Here is a 19,338-nt window from a genome sequence, read left to right on the forward strand (position 1 = left end):
CCCTCTGAGATGGATGGAGAGCTGACACTGGCTCAGGAACAAGCAGTCCCCTTTTCAAGCTGGGCTCCACAGCTCCCCTGGTACAGCTCCCTCCTGGTTGCCATGACTACACCAGTCTGCTTGGTCAGGGTTCAACTGGTATCTGGTTTAGACCAGAGTTTCCTGGGGGAGGATCTGATCCATCCCACAGGCCCTGTGAACTCCCCTACCAGGAGGTCAGAGGAGGCCCTTCCTGTCTAGACCCTGCATGAGCAGAGGGCAGTGACACACCAAAGGGGGAAAAAAAAACCCTGTAACCTCAGCTCTATGTCCACAAACTGCCCACATGGGAAACGTGGGAAACCCCTCTTCCACTTCCTAATTCTGACTACTGTTCCTTAAAGTTCATGTCCTCACTCCATCTCTCACTGTACCTCTGGTGGTCCGGCCTAATGGGCTTCTGTCTCCAGGTCCCACTCCCACCATCTATGCCAGCTCCCCAAGCCACATGACTGCCAGTGAGTGGGAAGCGACTCAGGCTCTGTTCCCACCTGCCTCAAGGGCTTCATTCCTTACCAGCAAGGCAGACAGTGTGGAAGCCCACTCCCTCACCCCCACTCCCCTGCCCCAGAGCCCTGCTACCAAGTATGCTGCCAACCATGCCACCAGCCCTGTCTGTTGGGCCCTCTGACCATGCTCCTACCCAGGCACCCCTACTCTCTGCCTCAGAGAAACCTCATGGTCACTGTGGCCAGACCCGTGGTACCTCTTGTGGGAACTGTCAGCTACCTGTCGTTAAGCCCTGCTGTCCTATCAACACCTTGAGAGCAGAGATTGGTATGCAGCAGGCAGTAATCAGTACCAAATAATTGCCTATTTTTAACACAAAGAGTGGTAATGCCATGCACTTTGACAGGGTATGATATACAGAATCAAGAACCAGAGGGGCAGGTATAGGGGAAATCAAGGCTGGAACAAGCATGCCCAGGCAGCAGAGGCCAGGGTGACCGGAAAGCTATGTGCCAGGATGGGCAGAAGTGCCGGGCACTGAACTTGCAGGGAGCAGACAGAGGAAGAAGGGCTGGGCTCCGGAATCCCCCAGCCCTCACACAGACTGGGGCTCAAATTCCAACCTGGCCACTGGCCAGCTCTGGGTCTCGGGAGAGGTACTCCACCCCTATGCCCCTCCCCATGCTCCTCATAAAGAAGCTCTCTGAAAGGGCTGTGGCTAGAATGAAGGGAGGTGCACAGACGAGTCATGGTGTGAGGACATGCCCAGCCTTGGCTAAGCCTGCACAGCTCCTGCCCCGCATCTGGACTGCTCGGCCACCTCACTTTTTTCCTGTCCCCAAACTGGGAAACTCAATTTGTTGACTGGAGCGGTTCATATTCTTTATAATATAAATCAGTGCAGGATAAGGCCAAAAAACTAGCACATTGTGTCCTGGGAAGGTATGCATAGATGTAAGCTCCAAGTGTGTTAATGCTCTGGCCTGCCCCTTGCCACTCCACCTGCCAGCCAGTGACCCTGGACAGAGCATCTGGATACAGACACGGTGTGTCCTCACCCCATAGGGCTGGTCTGAGGATTACAGTAGTAATGTCAGGCACTTGGCACACAGGAAGCACTAGGGTGTGTTACAGAAATCAGTCAGAGAATAGTCTGCCTAACTGTGCAGTAAGGCTGCATCCCAAAATACCTCCAACATTCAATGATGCTGGTGTCGCTCCCTTCCTAGCAAATACAGCAGTCTCCCTCAGGCAGAGCTGCTCTCCCACTGAAGCTGAGCCACCCAGAAGTGTGCCAGAGAGGGCGGCACAATTCTCAGGAAGGGATTGTGCATGGGTATGCTGATGACAAACATTAAGCGGCCTTCTCTGCCCTCCGGCTGCCTGGCCCTCCGGCTGACAGCACCCTCTTGGATGCCACATGCTTCTCCAGGCTCAACCACCTCTTCCACTGCCAAACATGTGCTTGCATTCCCGGAAGAGCGAGCCTGTCTGGTCTCCTGCTGCTGTCTGAAGCAGGAAGCTTCTGTCCTCTCTGGGTCACAGACTCACCCTCCTAGTGTCAGGTAGACCGGCTGCCCATCCATCTGTGTGAGGCTTCCGTTCTGCCCCGAGGAAACCTCTCCTCATTTGAGAACCACACAACCATCAGGCAACTGACCTCTCACAGGGCAGGAGTTTTGCCAGCCCTGCCTCTCCCTACCCTACAAGAGAAGCCTCCAGATGAAGTGACACCTGTGTGTGCAAAGAGTCTGTTCACCCACATGGGACCTTGCAGTTTATATGGGTGACGCTTCACTCTGTATGGATAAAAGCCCCAATGTTATGAAGTTCCAGATGGTAACAGGAGAATACTTATATAACACAGGGATGAGGAAGGATTTCCTAAGCACACCATCCAAAGCAGACATCACATAGGGAAAAAGATCTTGCCAAGTTAAAAATGATTCCTACCACAATTTTAGCAACCACCTACCAAAGAGATAAGGACAAGGTGACCCTGATACTCCAGACCCTGGGTTACCTCAAGCCCACCCCGATACCAGAGAAGCAAGGCTCTGGCAGCTCTGCTTCCCTAGCAAGTGCTCAGGGTAGTACCTACCCCATCCTCACCCCACGCCTGTGCAATTGCCCTGTACGTGTGAGGGGAAGCTCCCAGCACTTGTGGCACAGCCCAGGAATGCTCTATGTTTGGCAAAGCAGAGCTCAGGCCAGTATAAGAGAGCACTGTCCCACCCTCTCTAAATGCCAGCTGGGTTTAAGCACTGCCCATGGTTGAGGCCTATCCTAGAGCTTCTTCCCTACCCCAGAGCCAAGGAATCCTATGAGCCCATCCCTAGGAGAAGGGCTAGGAAGTGAAGACAGACCAGAAGGAAAGCAAATCACTACACTGGCCCTAAGCAGGAAACACAGCTTTGACCTAAAATAAGTTAACTGAAGCCACAGTGCAAATAAATATGTTCCCTGCAACAGTTCCATTTAAAAATAAAATTAAATATGAACCTCCAGGCTGGCATAAGGAATTGAACCTGCACATCTAATTTTGTTCCATCTCAAAACCCCACTATAAACTACTGAAAAGGGGGGATTTTGTTTTTCTTTAACAGAAACTTACAAAGCCAGGAAGGACAGGAGTAATGGCCCCAACAACAGGATTTTAGAATCCAGAAAGCTGATGGTCTGGTGGTGATAGACTCAGCAAGGTAAGAAAGCAGAGTCCTAAGTAAGGGACAGTGAGGAGGGTAGAGAGCCAGCCCAGTGACAGCCCCAGCTTAGCAAAACTCAGGACAGGGCATGCCAGGCACTCAGGAACCAAGGGTAAATGAAAAGATTCCTGGGTGAAAATCTTCCCCGCATCCCCTCCTCTACTCACACTGCTGGGTAACCACTCCCACACCAGCAGACACCAGAGATTTATTCTCTGGAAAAGCATAAAGTGGAGAGTCATTGGACGGGGAGGGCGTCAACCCACCCAGGTGAGAAGGCAAGGGGAGGATAATAAAAAGTGGACTATGTGCCACTGAGTATCTAGATCGATAATAACTGCTAAGACCTACCTGCCTACCCGTGGCCTCCTCTGGTGTAGTGCCCAGAACTTCACCCTATAGCCCAGTGTTTGGAAGACCATGTTCTGGAGGACAGACACAGGGCTTGAAGCCACATGAACCTCTGGAGAAGCTCCCAGTGGACAAGCCCTTCGTGCTAAAAAAGCACCCACCTGCCTTCTGGGTGTCTTCTTGAGGTGAGCCACCAACCAAAGGCTTCCAGACACCCTTATCTGGCAGATGAAGACCCATGAGAAAAAAGACCAAGAAACTATCTTTATTATCCAAAGAGATAAGACGTTGCATCCATTTAACAAGAGAAGAGAAGAGAAGAGAAGAGAAGAGAAGAGAAGAGAAGAGAAGAGAAAAGAAAAGAAAAGAGTTCTGAGAATTAAAAGCATGTTAGCGATGAAAGGTCAGAGATAAAATTGAAGAAATCACCCAGAGAGTACAGCAAAAGGACACAGAGATGGACATAGAAGATAAAAGATAAATTAGAAGAGGACCAAAGGGCTAACATTCAGACACAGGGGGGCAGAGAGAACACAGGGAGCGGAAGGAACATGGCTCCCCCTGACCTGACTAGGAGGAACTTTCCCTGAAGCACCGGACAGGAGTTCTGGCAGTGAGGCAAGCTGCCTCGAAACGCACTGGGAGAAATGCTGGGTCTGCACAAGAAGCAGCACCAGAAAAAAGAAAACAGCAGGATGCACTTCTCAATCCTTGAGTTAGTATTTCTGAACTAGAAGCCCATGTGCACCCAAACGGACATAGCCTCCGGAAATGGAGTTCTTTCTCTAGAAACTAGGGGAATGAGGGAGTGAACCAGAAAGAACACACCACAGGATACAGGAAACAAGAAACCCAAAAGTGGAGCTGTGCAGCTCAAGAGACGGGCACTGCCTCTGGCCCTATGCCCATGAGAGCTCCAGAGGAAGGTCCAGGGAAAAAGCCAGAGCTGACAAACAGACTCGCAGCACTGAGCATGGGGAAGACTGTATTGAGAGATGACTGGAAGATACAGGAAAAGTCAGCCACAGGTTCACAGAAATTTTGAGCACGTTTTTAAGAAGGCAATTTTATTGTGGAGGGAAAAAAAATCATCACAGTATGTTACAATGGTCATCTGTAGAATATCATTTGTGTAGGCATAAAATGAAAGTATTCCTTACGGATTTACCCAGAAGGTAAAATACTGGCAGAATGAAGGAGAAGCACAGATAATGGCTGTGTAAAGGGAGCTACAGAAAAAGGTAATAGATAATTCATGAAACTCCTAAATGTAATGACCTGAGACAGCGGCACATGCACATTACAAAGAATTATGGCACGCCAGAAGGAAGAGCAGTCACGGGGGGCGGGGGAGTCGATGAGTTTTTTGTCTTTTACCACTCCTTGACTTTTAAAACCTAATGTGCATATATTACTTTGATAAAATAAGGACTAAAAGTTCAATGACAAAATCCACATAGTGTGCCAGACACTCTGCCACAAAGAAATACTTAGTGAATATCAGCTGTTAATAAGAGTCTTCTAGGGGCGTCTGGTTGGCTTGGTGGGTAGAGCGTGCGACTCTTGAGTTCAAGCTCCATGTGGGGCGTTAGAAATTACTTACAAAAGGGGGGAGGGAGTCTCCGCCTTTCTTTGTTCTATTATTATTTATTTATTTATTTTGAGAGAGAGCATGAGTGTGCTCAGGAGGGGCAGAGAGAGAGAATCCTTAGCAGACTGTGCTGATACTGTAGTGACACGGGGCTCAAAACCATGAACCGCGAGATCATGACCTGAGCTGAAAATCAAGAGTTGGACACTTAATGGACTGAGCCACCCAGGCATCCCCTCTTCACCTTTCTCATCTTTCCAGACATGCAGACATGATGCTCACACTCCACTGGCAATTCTGACCCCAGGAGCATCCCAAGAAGCCTACCACACATTCCACAGATAGTAGCCCCTCGGTCAGAGAAGTCCTAAGCAAACCAGTCCCCTGCATGCTCTTCCAGCTGGAAAAGCCCCTTCCTGCCCCCCACCCCCTGCCACGGCCACAGTGCAGGACTGTTCAGTTGGGTCTTCCAACCTTCACCAAGTCCTTAGAAAGCTCCAGAGCAGCCTCCCCTGCCTCTCTTGGTCTCCTTGCCTCTCAGTTCCGCAGCAGCGGTTTACTGCCCCAGTGCCCCAGATGGCTTCATCTAGGAGGCAGGAAATGACTAGACACCAATCATTCAATCACCACCAGTAACCAATGCAAACACCTGGCCTCAATAGGGAGTGGGCCTTCTCGACCTCACAGGTAGCCGTTAGCATGTTTGCCAAACTATATCCCAAACTGCAACTGCTTCCTTTTCTTTGTTGGCACCCTTCTGCATTCTGGTTCTCTGACTTTTTGAAGAATATAAAGTGTTTTCTAACTAGATAAAAATCCATATTTCAGAATTTAGCCAGCCACCTACATGGAGGAAAGAATATTTTAGTCTTGCAGAAAGAAATTTCTTAATCATACAAATACAAGAGACTGAAAGCACTTTCTTTTCACATTCCTCTTGGTTAGTTTGACCAAACTATCCAAATTCTGCCCTCAGGATTTCTCAATCCCCAACAAACTAGATCAACGGAAGAACTACTTCTAAACAGAATACTGTTGCCCTGAAAAGAACTGTTGTTATTTGAGCTAGTTCAGAAAACTGACAAGCTTTGTCATTTACTCCAATCTGCTGGTTCGGCCTCAAGAGGTCCAGGGGAAGCCTCGCGATCCCTGTTCAGGCACTGGCCTCTGGGCTCCAGGTCTGCGACCACACCAGCTCCCCCAGTTCTAGCCCACAATACATCCCGCTCACCAGCAGGCAACCGCGTGCTGAGGACGCTTTCTGTCAAGCCAATAATTTATTAAAATGCTTATCTCACGTGATTTTGTGGTATTTGGAGAGGAAAGCCCTATCTTCTACAGATCTGCACTCAAGGACTGGCAGTTGAAATCATATGGTGTCTGGAATGTGACTGAAAATATTCCAGGAGTGGGTGGAGAGGGATGAGTGAAACTGGCCATATGTTGCTAACTCTCCAAGTACCTGAGGACCATTCTTCTATCTCTACTTCTGCAAATATTTGGAAAAGGCCATAATGGAACTTTTAACAAGATAGTAAATAAAAAGCTCGTGTCAAGCATGCGGGATGACTGTGCAGAGAAGCTTGTAGAAGGCTTACTCTCAAGACTGGCCCACTGTGAGGCCATCTTGGCTGACACACAGGGAGTGACCATGCACTCTGAGTCACCCTAGTTGCAAAGTCCCCCTCGGCCTGGGGAAGCGTGGGCCTCTGGAAGGCAGCAACCAATAAAAGTCTTAGGAAATCTGCTCCCACACCAGAGGTCAGTCCAGTTCCTCATAGCCCAACCACAGGAAGAGTCTCATTGGCCAGAAGCTTTGCTGTGTCCATGCCTCATATAAACTAGGGACATAGGCACACAGGTCCCAGCCAGATTCACCCCCAGGAGATGAACACACTCTGTGCTGTGAAAAAGCCAAAACTCAAACTGAACTCAAGAGTTCAAGTATAAATTTAAAAAAAAAAGAGTTTAAGTGTTAAAAAAAATATAGGTAGAAACAAAGAGGTGTGTGTATGTGTGTGTATATACATATATGTGTGTGTATATATATCTATACATGTTTAAAATACATACATATCAAGTTATATACCCACAGAAGCAGGACTGGAGAGAAAAAACTAAATTGTCAGCAACAGTCATTTCTGGCCAGAGAGAGTACGGAAAACATCTTCCTGTTTGGAAATCCTCTACAATGTCATCTGAAAGGGAATTAAGTACTGCACCCATCAGTCCTGAACACAATGACCAAAACAGGAGAGAGAGGCAGGCCCAAGCTGCTGGGATTGGCTTCCCGTGCCCACACCACCTCACCCCAGTCTCTCCGTACATCTGTTCTGCCCACCACAGCCTCCGCCAGGGCCTTCTGCTCGGCCTCCTCTGCCACCTCCACCCACTTCACTCCTGCAGCTAACTGCTCTTCCAAGTTTATTCCTTGCATCACCCACTGGCTGCTGGACTCTCTCCTTGGAAGGACTGACATACCACATACTCCACACACCATCACCTTGAATTTTTTAAATTTTTTTAAATGTTTGTTTATTTTTGAGAGAGAGAGAGAGAGAGAGAGAACATGCATGAGCATGAGAGGAGCAGAGAAAGGGAAGACAAAGAATCCAAAAAAGACTATAGGCTCTGAGCTGTCAGCACAGAACGTGGTGTGAGGCTCCAACCCATGAACCAAGAGATTAAGCCCTGAGCTGAAGCTGGACACTTAACCAACGAGCCACCTAGGTGCCTCTACACACCATTACCTTGTACCACACCCATCAGAAGCAGCACAGAATCAGGGCCCGTCTCCCTCAGGGATGCATATCTGTGTCTCTCTACTCGCCCTCCTCCTGCATGTACACGCAGTCACTGAATTCCAAGCTTCTTTACATACAGCCTCTCTCCCTCCTAAATCATCCTCTCCATTGCCACAGTCACGGCACCCAGTGGGTCTCAAATTTGAGTGTGTATTCAAAATCGACAAGGGTATTTGTTATAAAGGCAGGTTCCTTGACAATGCCAGATGTTGACAACGATGTCTGGCAACAGGAACACCCCACATGGCTGATGGGAAGTAAATGAGTATGTATCACCCGGGAAAACTGCCTGGCAGACCACACCCCAAGGTCCATGGAGTGTAAAACAGAACAGAAAAGTGATCTGGGGTAGAGTTGCACAATGGATGACACATGGCATACGTAACAATGGCCACCTAGAAGGATGATCACCCATCACAGACATGTTATTGAGTGAAGGAAGCTGCTGAGTGAAAAAAGCCAGACATGGTGTGACTCCAATGACAGAGAAGTTTAGGAACAAATGTCTCCCTGGCCTGGGAAGCCAGAAGAGTGGGGGCACGTTGGCTGAAGCACAACAGGGAGCCTGCTAGGTGCTGGGCCTATTCCAGATGCAGGCCTAGGCTGTGGCTAAGGTGGCATTTACATGTGTCAACATTCATCTGGTGGCATCATGCTGAAGATGTATCCTTTTGTCATTCACTGAAGCAGGTTTGTTATACTTCAATATAAAGAGGTACCATGTGAGACAACCAGAGACCCTATGCCCTGGCCCTATCCCCGGGGATGGACTGGATCAGCCTCGAGCCCGAGTTCCTAGTACAGAGCACCTGGTAAGGATGTGCTCTGCACTTTCACAGGCTTGAATCCCCCCAGCATGAATCAGAGCAGTCAGACCCATAGCTTGTGAAGGGCCCAGGGTGATAGATCCATCAGGGCTTCTTGGGGCAAATCTGGCATTCTTTAAACAGGCACTCCATGCCACACACAGTGGTCAGGATCACTCAATAAAACGTCACCTCTGATGAGGATTGACAGGGAGCTAGAAAGGGGGGAGGGGGCAGAAAAGAAGGATAAGCCTCTGGGGTGTGGAAAGGGAGGAGTTCTGGTCCAGGCCCCTTAGAATGGATGCGCCCACCTGCCTGTCCCTCTCCTAGACTGGATGCGAGTGGCTCAGCTCAAAGGCTGATCAGCAGCCAGGTCACTCCTATTCTCTACCCACCCCTACCCCTCCAGCAGATTCCCAGACGGGGAACTCAGAGAGGCCTGTGAGTCCAAGAGCAAAGAGGAAACAGGGTCCAGAAGGAGGGAGCAAGACAGAACTTGGTCGTTATTCACCAAGTATGAGCACCAAGATGTGTGTAAATGAGAAAATGTGTAAATCTGAGGGAAGGGTGTACCCAACCACTCTGTACTATTCTTATAACTCTGCATGTCTGAAACACGCTCAAAATAAAAAGCTCAAAGTAAGGAGACTTCAAGAGGTCATATGTCTTCTTCAAAGGCTCACTGCTGTAAGTAACAGCTACTGGACCTCAAGATACTTAACTCATTCAATCAGCAATCTTTATTAACCCCCACCATGTTAGCAAGTGATTTGTTATTAAAATGGAAGGGAGCATCTCCATCACAGTATAGGTTTCAAGATTATTATGCCTGGGCTTCTAGTGTGTCCTCTTTGTTCTCCAAGATTGTTTATCTGTTAAATAGAACCACCTAGTAACTGCCTGGACCCCACATCTTTAAATAAATGTCTCAATTAAAAAAAAAAAAAAGGGCTCAGAACATGAAGTGGTTCAATGTTTAGGTGGCACTGATGGGAGAGAAAGCCCTGGAAGGCCATCAGAAGAGAAACCAGCACTGCTTTCCACCACCCTACCTGTGATCATTATGCATCTCTTATCTAAACCAAGGCACCATGCCAGGAACTCAATGAGATGCAGAGGTATAAGACCAGATCCTACACTCAAGGAATTTACAATACTGCTGGCAAGGCAAAAAAACAATGATGAGTGTACAAACAGCAAAAAAGAGTTAATCTTTTTAGTATATACCAGGATGCACCCAGTGCGGGCCCTACAAACTCAAGAGGAAGTAAGAATTGCCATGAGCTGAGCCATTAGGGCTCATGAGGAGGGGATGAGGCCAAGGTGAAACCTCCAATGGGGAAGAGAAAGAACAAAGAAGTGCAAAACCAGAGGGCCTGGCAATGGAGGAGGGAGCATCTGGCTGGGCCCTCATACCAGCAAGGAGGGAAAGCCATCTGTAAGGACAGTTTCAGATTGAAAGGAGAATGCTTCTTAGAAGGGGCAGAAAGAAAATCATGTTAGGAAGGCTGTGGTAGCCCTCAGGGCCCAGGTGAGGGAGGACATCCACACTGAAGGCAGAGCCCATGTGACATTCCACCTTATGGTAGCTATCTGTGACCATGGCTCCCTCATCCTCATGTGCACACAGGGCCCACCTCCTCTTCAAAAGACTTCTAACTACAAAAGGAATGTATGTTTATTGTTAATGAAAATACATACAGACATATATGTACTGAAAGTTACAAAGAAAGTGAAAATTACGCAGATAACCAGCTAATGATGTCTGTTTAACAAAATTCACTCTGGACCACAACCCTGCTTGCTAACCTGTTCTTCTCAGTATAACGGGTTATGGAACACCTCTCGTGTCATTTTTTTTTTAAATTTTATTTTTAAGTAATCCCTACACCCAAAGTGGGGCTCGAACTTACAACCCCAAGATCAAGAGTCACGTGTTCTACCGACTGAGCCTGCCAGGTGCCCCTGCCATGTCATTTTTTTCAATAAATGTTTATTCATTTTTGAGAGGGGTGGAGAGAGAGAATGAAAAGGGGAGGGGAGAGAGAGGGGGACAGATGATCCAAACCGGCCTCTGCACTGACAGCAGAAAGCCTGAGGCAGAGCTCAAACTCACACTGTGAGATCATGGCCTGACCTGAAGTTGGACATTTAACCAACTGAGCCACCCAGCTGCCCTGTCCCATGTCATTTTTTTTAAGAAGCAATTTTAATGTTTATTTTTGAGAGAGCACGCAAGTGCACAAGTGGGGGAAGGGTCAAGAGAGAGGGGGACAGAAGATCGAAAGTGGGTTCTCTGCTGACAGCAGAAGCTAGAACCCACAAACCATGAGATCATGACCTGACCCAAAGTCAACAGCCAACTGAACCACGCAGAAACCTTCTCCCATGTCATTAAAAAAATTTTCTTAATGTTTATTTTTGAGAGAGGGAGTGTGCGCAAACATGAGCGGCAGAGGGGCAGAGAGAAGGTGACACAGAATCTAAAGCAGGTTCCAGCCTCTGAGCTGTCAGCACAAGGCCCTACACAGGCCTGAAACCCATGGGCAGGAAGATCATGACCTGAGCCAAAGTCGGAGCTTAACTGCCTGAGCCACTCAGGCACTGTTCCCATGTCATTTTTTTTAAACTTTTTTTTTTTTTTAATGTTTTTTAAATTTATTTTTGAGAGACAGAGAGAGGCAGTGTGAACCGGGGAGGGTCAGAGAGAGAGGGAGATACAGAATCTGAAGCGGGCTCCAGGCTCTGAGCTAGCTGTCAGCACAGAGCCCAACACAGGGCTCGAACCCACGAACCATGAGATCATGACCTGAGCCGAAGCAGGTCAATTAACCGACTGAGCCACTCAGGCGCCCCCCATGTCATTTTTAACAGCAGCACTGTACCTGCCATCTCCAGCTCCCACAACAAATCTAACCCAGCTCCGCTGCTGGCTCATCTTCCCTGTCCCACTCCTGACATGATGTGGACATGGGCATCCTCACTGCCAACAGGTTTTGAATACTCTCCTGCCTATAGCCTTGGAGGAAATGCCTAAGGAAGCAGACATTTTAAGCTTACTGGAATAAATGGTATTGCCAAACGGCCTTCCAGAAAAATGGCCTCATTTATGTGCCTCCTGCAGCAGCTTGTGAGGAATGTCGGTTTGCCTGTATCTTCCTGTTCATGGTGTTAACTTTCTCCAACTTGGGGTGCCTGGCTGGCTCAATGGGTAGAGCAGGTGACTCTTGATTTCAGGGTTTTGTTTTGTTTTTTAATTTATTTTCTAGAGAGAGTGCGCACGCAAGACGGGGAGGGGGTGCAGGGAGAGGCAGAGAATCTTAAAGCAGGCTCCACGCTCAGCACAGAGCCTACTGTGAGGCTCCATCTCACGACCCTGGGATGAATTCAAGAGTTGACATTCAACCAAATGAGCCACCCATGCATCACTGATCTCAGGTTTGTTTGTTTTTTAATTTTTTTAATGTTTTTATTTATTTTTGAGAGAGAGAGAAAGAGAGAGAGAGAAACAGACACATAGACTTAGCGTGAGCAGGACAGGGGCAAAGACAGAGGGAGACACAGAATCTGAAGCAGGCTCCAGGCTCTGAGCTGTCACCACAGAGCCCAATGTGGGGCTCAAACTTGTGAATCACAAGATCATGACCTGAGCCAAAATTAGACACTTAACTGACTGAGCCACCCAGACGCCCTGATCTCAGGGTTTTAAGTTCAAGTCCCACATTGGGTATAGACATTACTTAAAAATAAAATATTTATTAAAAAAAAAAGACTTTTCTCCATCTCTGAGGTGAACACCCATCAGGTTAGCCCACTACCCCCACGGAGCCTGAACAGGTCTGGCTGTGGTGGTGCTTGGGAATCCATGCGCTACCACACTCCTGGTGATGCAGGAATCACTTCTGATTCAGAAATGCTCATGATATTCCTGCTATGAGGGATTCAGACTCAGGGAAACAAGCATAAGCTGGTAACTCTTCATGAAGCATGCATACAGGAGGGAGGCAGCGGGTGTCCAGGTGTCCTGGAACGGTGAGTGGAATGAGCCTGCAGGGCTCAGCCATGGGTCTCTCGGGCAGGGGAACAAACAGGATGCACTACAGCCAGGGCAAGAAAGAGCTGAGCACCTCTGAAGATCCACAGGCAGCCCAGTACACTGGCCTACAGACCCTGGAGGAGAGAGTCAGGCTTGGAGTTGAACCCACAGGAGAGGGGTGAGGTGGGGGGGGGGAGACTCAAACATTCCCGGCATCAATCTAACTGGCAGGGGGGTGGAGTCCAGAAGCAAGAACTGACAGCTTGAAGCTGAATGTGGATACATGGGCATGCGGTCTCTTTAAACTATACTACTTGGTTTCAGGATTTAAATTTTCCATTTTGAATTTTTAAAAATTCACTAGAATTCCTTTAAAAATGTGCCTTCTGGTACAGAACCAACATTACTGCCCTGAGGAATGCTTTCAAGGGTACTCCCCTGCCCTGCAAGACAGTGGCCTGATCATGTGACCACTGGGGAATGCCAAACACGGAGCCCTGGCTAACCACCCGCCTTGTCACAAATGGCAGTAAGAGTTGGAAGACTTCTGGTCAGAATGGATGTTAAGGGCTGCAGGTGTGGCACATGGGTGGGCTCTCTCACAAAAAGAAGCTGGTGAGGCTAGCTATAAGCTGTGTGGAGGCCAAAGATCATCAGAGGCTTGCGATCAGAGGCTGGCCCTTCCGCCACTGTTTGGGCCCCACTGACTACTCACAGGAAGTTGCTAAAACGGATGCCCACTGGCACTTGGCTTGGGTTAACTTCCAGCTGCCTTCTCCCCTCTACCCCCAATAAAGGCATGACCTCTCTTTCAAAGATTATAAGGCAGTTTGCCTCTCTGGTCCTGCTATGGTTCAGCAAACACCCATTTGTAATATGTAGAGCGTAACTATAAACAGCAGTGACTTCTCTACACCTCAGTTTTGTCATCTTAAAAACGGGAGTAACAAGGCATCCAGTGACTGTGCAAGCGCGAAGTCAATGGGCTAACACAGATCACCTCCTGCAGCACGGGGTCACGTCAGCGGCTGTGTTGCTGCTGTTGAGGAAGCTCTGGACCCCTGAGCAGATGAGGGCTCATACCCCCTCAGGTCACAGTCATTCTGGTCTAAAGGCAGCAGGGTCAAGGGCCAGGACTCTTGAAGTCAACGGTTCCACAATCACTTCCTGATTGATGTCAGGGTCGGCAAGGCTTGAGGTGGTCACACAGACAGGCCCCTGGCCTCAGGGAATGAACATTTTAGTGGTGGCTTATACACAGAAGCCTGCAAGCCAGCCCAGCTGTCGAGATACCAACCAGGCTATGAAGAAAGCAGCGGGGCTCAGCAGCTTCCCCACTGGAAAACAAGGGCCAGAACTGCACCAGGAGGGCACGAGGCTGTTGGGAAACCTGAATGTGAGAAGCCACAGAAAAGGATCACCCAAGACTCACTCACTACTGCTTGGAGAATAAAACATAATCCACAGGCAGAATCTAGACATGCAAGTTTCAGGGCACTCCTTATCCTTCTTCCTATGGCTTCTCCAGGCCATTGGAAGTTGCTGTTCAGTTGTTTGTTCTTTGTTCCTTATGTTTTTGTTTTTGCTTTGTTTTAGTATGTTAGCACTCAACTTTCTCCTTATGGTCCGTTCCAGGCAGAAAGCTCTCCATCTCCTAGGTCCCAACCTGGAGCTCAAATCTCCTTTGAGGGCTGACCCGTCTGCCCTGAGTCTGCTCCATGCTCCCTAATCTCTTCCTGGTACTTGAGTAGAGCCCTGATATATGCTGCCCTTCCCCCACCCCTCGGGGTCTCCTCCCCTCTGCAATCTGTTCAACCCAACAGACATTTGTTTCACATCTATATGTGCAATATGCTGTACTGAGAGGTGGGAGGCATAAAAAATCTCAAGAATAAGATGGCAGAAAATTTTAAAAGAACCGGAAGAAGTGACTGACGGAAGTCCTTTCATTCACTGCTTACCTACTCCAAGCCAGGCACAGTGCCAGCAACTACAGATACATACTTGTTTTCTGGGATCCTACAGACCAGACACATTGTCAATACTAACCCAACAATTCCCCCAGGAAGGCCTGAGGCCCACAAAGGCCTTCCTTGAGAACTCTAGGGGAGGGGGCTTCTCATGGAGTGCTGCGGGGACAGAGGATGTTCAATCAATGAAGAGATGATTCAAACTCACCAACAACATCACAACTACCCTCCTCACAAGCTCCTCTAAGTGTCATCAACTCCCATAACCAAGCTTGGGGTTTCACCTTCACCTTCCAAGGCTCCTATTCCTGCAAGAGCCTGAGGAGCAGGCATCTTCTAGGGCTCAGATGGAGGTCTTTTTATTTTCCCTCCACCTTCCCTGTGAGACAGACTGGACTCTAGCTATTTCATAGATAACGGTGATGATCCAGAAACGTTAGGTATCCTGCCTACAGTCACTTGGCTAACAAGTAGAGAAAGTGGGGTTTCCAGAGCTTCACAATGCACGCTCGCACAGGTAAAGAAGACCACTGTAGTAGGAGAGGGTGGCATACACAGCCTCAAGGAAAACATTTACTCGTTCACATTTCAACAAGTGTTTTATATGGCAGGTGCCATGTTTAATAGGACTAGGGCCCCATGGGAAACTACAAGGGACTGAGATCCAACAAATGGGTGACCCACATTAGGCAGGGTAGACAGGGAAGGATCTGGAGTATTTGGCATTTAAGCAAACATCTAAAGGAAAGGAAGAAAAACTGTTCGTAAGTGTGGGGGGAAGTCTACCCATTGTCGAATACCCTAAACACTTGGTAATAACTTGTTTGAAAAGAGGAAAAAAAAAAAAACTTGGCATGTTCAAGAAGCTGAGAGACCAGAGAGAATGGAGCAAGCTGGGCGCAGGAGGATAAGAAGAGGTGGCTAGGCCAGGCCATGGTGAGGGACTGGGAGTCAGGGCCATCTGGAGTCTTATTCTAATGCTAAGAGAAGTCACAGATAGGTTTCCAGCAGGACATGGGTCCCATGAGGTAGAGGCGGTGGAGGGCTAAGAGGAGGCTTTACCAGAGAGTCCCTGCAAGGGCTCTTCTAACCAGCCCCAACTGAAAACTGCTTTTTCTCATGATGGCCAAGAGACTAGATTATTGGGCCTGTGATCTGAAGGATTGTTCTCTTTGCAGATACTTACTTAAGTATAAGACGGAGAAAGCAAACCAACAATCAGATGCTTCTCCTTCTGGTGAAACTTCCCAGTTCTTTAGTATGCTTTCTTTACTCCCTCGCTCATCCATAAACTACTTGGGTTCAAAACATTTCCCAAGATATCCATCTTCAACAAACAGCATAAACACCAGAGGAAGTTAGAATTAACCCCGTGAACACAAATCAAGGCACCAAGAATCATGATTTTCAAAGTGAAACCATGGAGATAAAACAGACAAATCTGCAAACTGAGAACACCACATTATGTTAGGAAGACAACCTCTGAAGCTGCTCATCCCAACAGTGGTAGGAAAAGGGCTCCCCAAAGATGTCCCTGGGAACCCATGAACACACTACACTATATTTACAGATGTAATTAAAGTTTACACTTTAAAATAGGAACACCATCCTGGATTATCTGAGCAGGCCCAATCTAATCTGAGTCTTTACTAGAGAATTTTCTTGGCTGAAGTCAAAAAGATGTAATAGCAAAACCCACACCTAATGAATGGGGGCAACATAGAAAGTGTGAGACTGAATACAGGCAGCCTCCCAGAACAAAGACTGACCAGAGGTGGAACAAAGACTGACCACTGGCTAACAAACAGTAAGATACAAGGGCACCTCAGTCCTACAACTGCAGAGACTGAGTCTGACCAACAACCTGAATGAGCCTGAAAGCAAATTCTACCACAGAGCCTCTGGGAAAAAAATACACACCAAACTAACGTCTTGATTTCAGCCCTGTAAGACCCTAAGCTAAAGACTCAGCTGAGTCTGCCTAGACCTCCTGCCCAGGTGATAAATCTGTATTGTTGTAAGCCACCATATGTGTGGTATTTTGTTACAACAAGAGAAAAACTAACAGTGCAAGCAGCTATCTGGAATCCAGCTTCCCTAGAAACAGAAGGAAGTTGAATGAAGTATACAGTCAGTCCTTGACACCCAGAGACTCTTCAATCACCCTCCTTAACCTCTGACTCTCCCCCACCCTCCTTAATTTCCTTTGATGGCAACTCATTCTGGTTCTTTGATCTCCCCAAAGAGAAATCATTGCCCTGGGGTATTTTCTTGCAGGAGCTCTGAAGTGGACCATCCATCAAGATTTCATCTATAGGGGCGCCTGGGTGGCTCAGTTGGTTGAGTGTCCAGCTTCACCTCAGGTCATGATCTCATGGTTGTGGGTTCGAGTCCCGAGTCAGGCTCTGTGCTGATATCTAGCTCAGAACCTGAAGCCTGTCTTTGGATACTGTGTCTCCCTCTCTTGCTGACCCTCCCCTGCTCATGCCGCATCTCTCTCTCTCTCAAAAATAAATAAAACATTAAAAAAATTTTAAAAAGGATTTCATCTATAGACAATTCCAGGGCATTAAAAAAAAAAAGTTCACTGATTCTGCAATATCTGCAGAATTGTCCCCAGACTATTCCATGGCAGTGCCCAGCCACTAACTGTACAGTCCCTACACCTTCTATGTACTAAGAGGCTTCCCAACATTCCATCCCGCTTCCTTCCTTCCTTCCATGCTGCTGCACTCCACCCCCTCCATCCAGTTAGTCATCAAGGACTGTCTATGCTTGCTCTCCCCTTTCTCTGGAATGGTCTTCCTCTTTCAGTTTCCACCACTGTCTACTGCAGACCTTTATAATCTCCTGTCGACTAGGTCATTCCTCAACCATTTTATGGAGCAATGTGGCAATCAGTGATCTAGCAGTAAGAATATAGGCATGAAAAATGACAGGTCCCCAAACCCCCAAAGTTCAAAACTCATAATGGCCTAAATGGCCTGCCCTCTCCCTCTCCCTCCCCCTACTCTCTCCCTCCCTCCCTCCCTTTCCTCTGTTCTTGATCCATCTCCAGGGACTCAGGGAATCTTCCCAACTACTACCTCAAAGCAGGCCACGTGCCAAATACAGGCTCAACTCCTTGGCACAGCACTCCCACCACTAACATGTCAGCACCTGCTCACCCTCATTCCATTACCATCTCCTGAACCTCCTTACTTCTCAAACCCCAGAACTCAGCCTACAGCAATGTCCTCCATGCAGCAAGCATTCACACTTCTCCACTACTCAGCCTGGAATGATGGCTTTTCATACTCCTACTCCTCTTTTTAGGGCTCAGTTTATTCGTCACCTACTCCACAGACTCCTCTGGGTCTGCTCAAGCAAACTGACAGTTCTCGCCGAAGAAAAACTGCCTGTAAACTACTCCTTTGTGGTAATTCCTTCCCTGAGGGCAGGGACTGTCTCAGGCAAACTTGTGGCAATCTCCACACCAGTAAGCTAGTAAAAGACTGCTAAATGAAACTAGTCAGTGGTGAAGCCTAGGGCACACTGGCAGCCCCTGCCTAGAGGGGTTCAGGAGCTGAAACTGTGGGGAGGAGGCATTAACTCCAAATCTTCATTCCGTACTCCCAACCGAAGGTCGCTTCCTGACAGCCTCTTCCTGCCACTCCTCGAGAAATCCACACTGGGGGCGGGGGAGCAGGTTACCCGTAGATTCTCCATTCCCCTCCGCCCTCAGCCCCAAGAACCTAGCCTCCCTACCTCATTTTCCATCCACCCTGCTCCAATTTCTTTTTCTCATTTTGATGCGCTTTTCTTAAAGAGGAATCACAAAACACCCAGATCTGCTAAAGCCGCCACGGGCTGTCCCTTTCCTTTTTCGAATTCAGTGTGATTCAAAGCAGGGGAAAGTCTGCAACCAAAGCACACAAATGACGAATGAGAAAGCTCAGGACGATGACTCATAAGCCAGGGCTCGCTGGTTTGCAGAGTTTGGCCCCAGGAAAGCTAACGAACAATCCGTATCAGCCAAGAACCGAAGGGACAGCCGAAGGCTCGGCAGCGCCCTGTAGCTCACACGAGTCCCTGGCGCCTTCGGCCTCCCGGCACCCCGGCACCCCCAGGCCCCCGCGGGTCCCGTCGCCCTAGGTCTCCCGCGGGTCCGACACGGCCTCGCCCTCCGCGCGCGGGGGGCTAAGGGGGAAAGGTCCGGGCATCTCGCCCTCTAGACCGGCCCCTACTCACATTTGACTGACCAACTTCTGCCGGAAGGCGGCGCTCCGCCAGTCGGTCTCCTGCCCCGAAACGTCCATGCCGGTCCCTCCGCTCCCACCGCCCGCGTCCCACTCTGCCGCCGCCGCCGCCTCTACCGCAGCGCCAGGCCCAAACCCGGAAGCCGTCGGAGGCGCCTCCGCCGTGGCGGAAGCCGAACGGGAATTGTGGGAAATGGAGTCGGGCGCGGGGACCTGTGGGAAATGGAGTTTCCAGGCCAAGCGGGGCGAGTTCTCGGCTCCCTGTCCCTCCCGCGTACCCCAAATCACTGGTCCCTCTCCCAGCGCGGCTGTCGCGCGGGACGGTGACCCCCACATGCTCTGGGCTGA

At 48.8% G+C, this 19,338-nt stretch overlaps 1 protein-coding gene across 2 annotated transcripts in view; it reads right to left on the reverse strand.

Annotated features, from left to right (window-relative positions):
• MED15 (mediator complex subunit 15) overlaps positions 1-19,130 on the reverse strand; it is a 68,009-nt gene extending 48,879 nt beyond the window's left edge. Inside the window, exon 1 of one of the 2 annotated variants that reach the window (XM_029923018.1) lies at positions 18,983-19,130. In XM_029923018.1, the coding sequence (XP_029778878.1) occupies positions 18,983-19,050 (68 nt within the window). In that variant the 5' untranslated portion in view covers positions 19,051-19,130. The remainder of the gene's footprint in view (positions 1-18,982) is intronic. The other variant, XM_029923017.1, reaches the window with a different exon arrangement.
• Positions 19,131-19,338: the final 208 nt, after the last annotated feature.

Source organism: Suricata suricatta, chromosome 14 (genome assembly GCF_006229205.1).
Source record: "Suricata suricatta isolate VVHF042 chromosome 14, meerkat_22Aug2017_6uvM2_HiC, whole genome shotgun sequence".
Classification (NCBI taxonomy): domain Eukaryota; kingdom Metazoa; phylum Chordata; class Mammalia; order Carnivora; family Herpestidae; genus Suricata; species Suricata suricatta.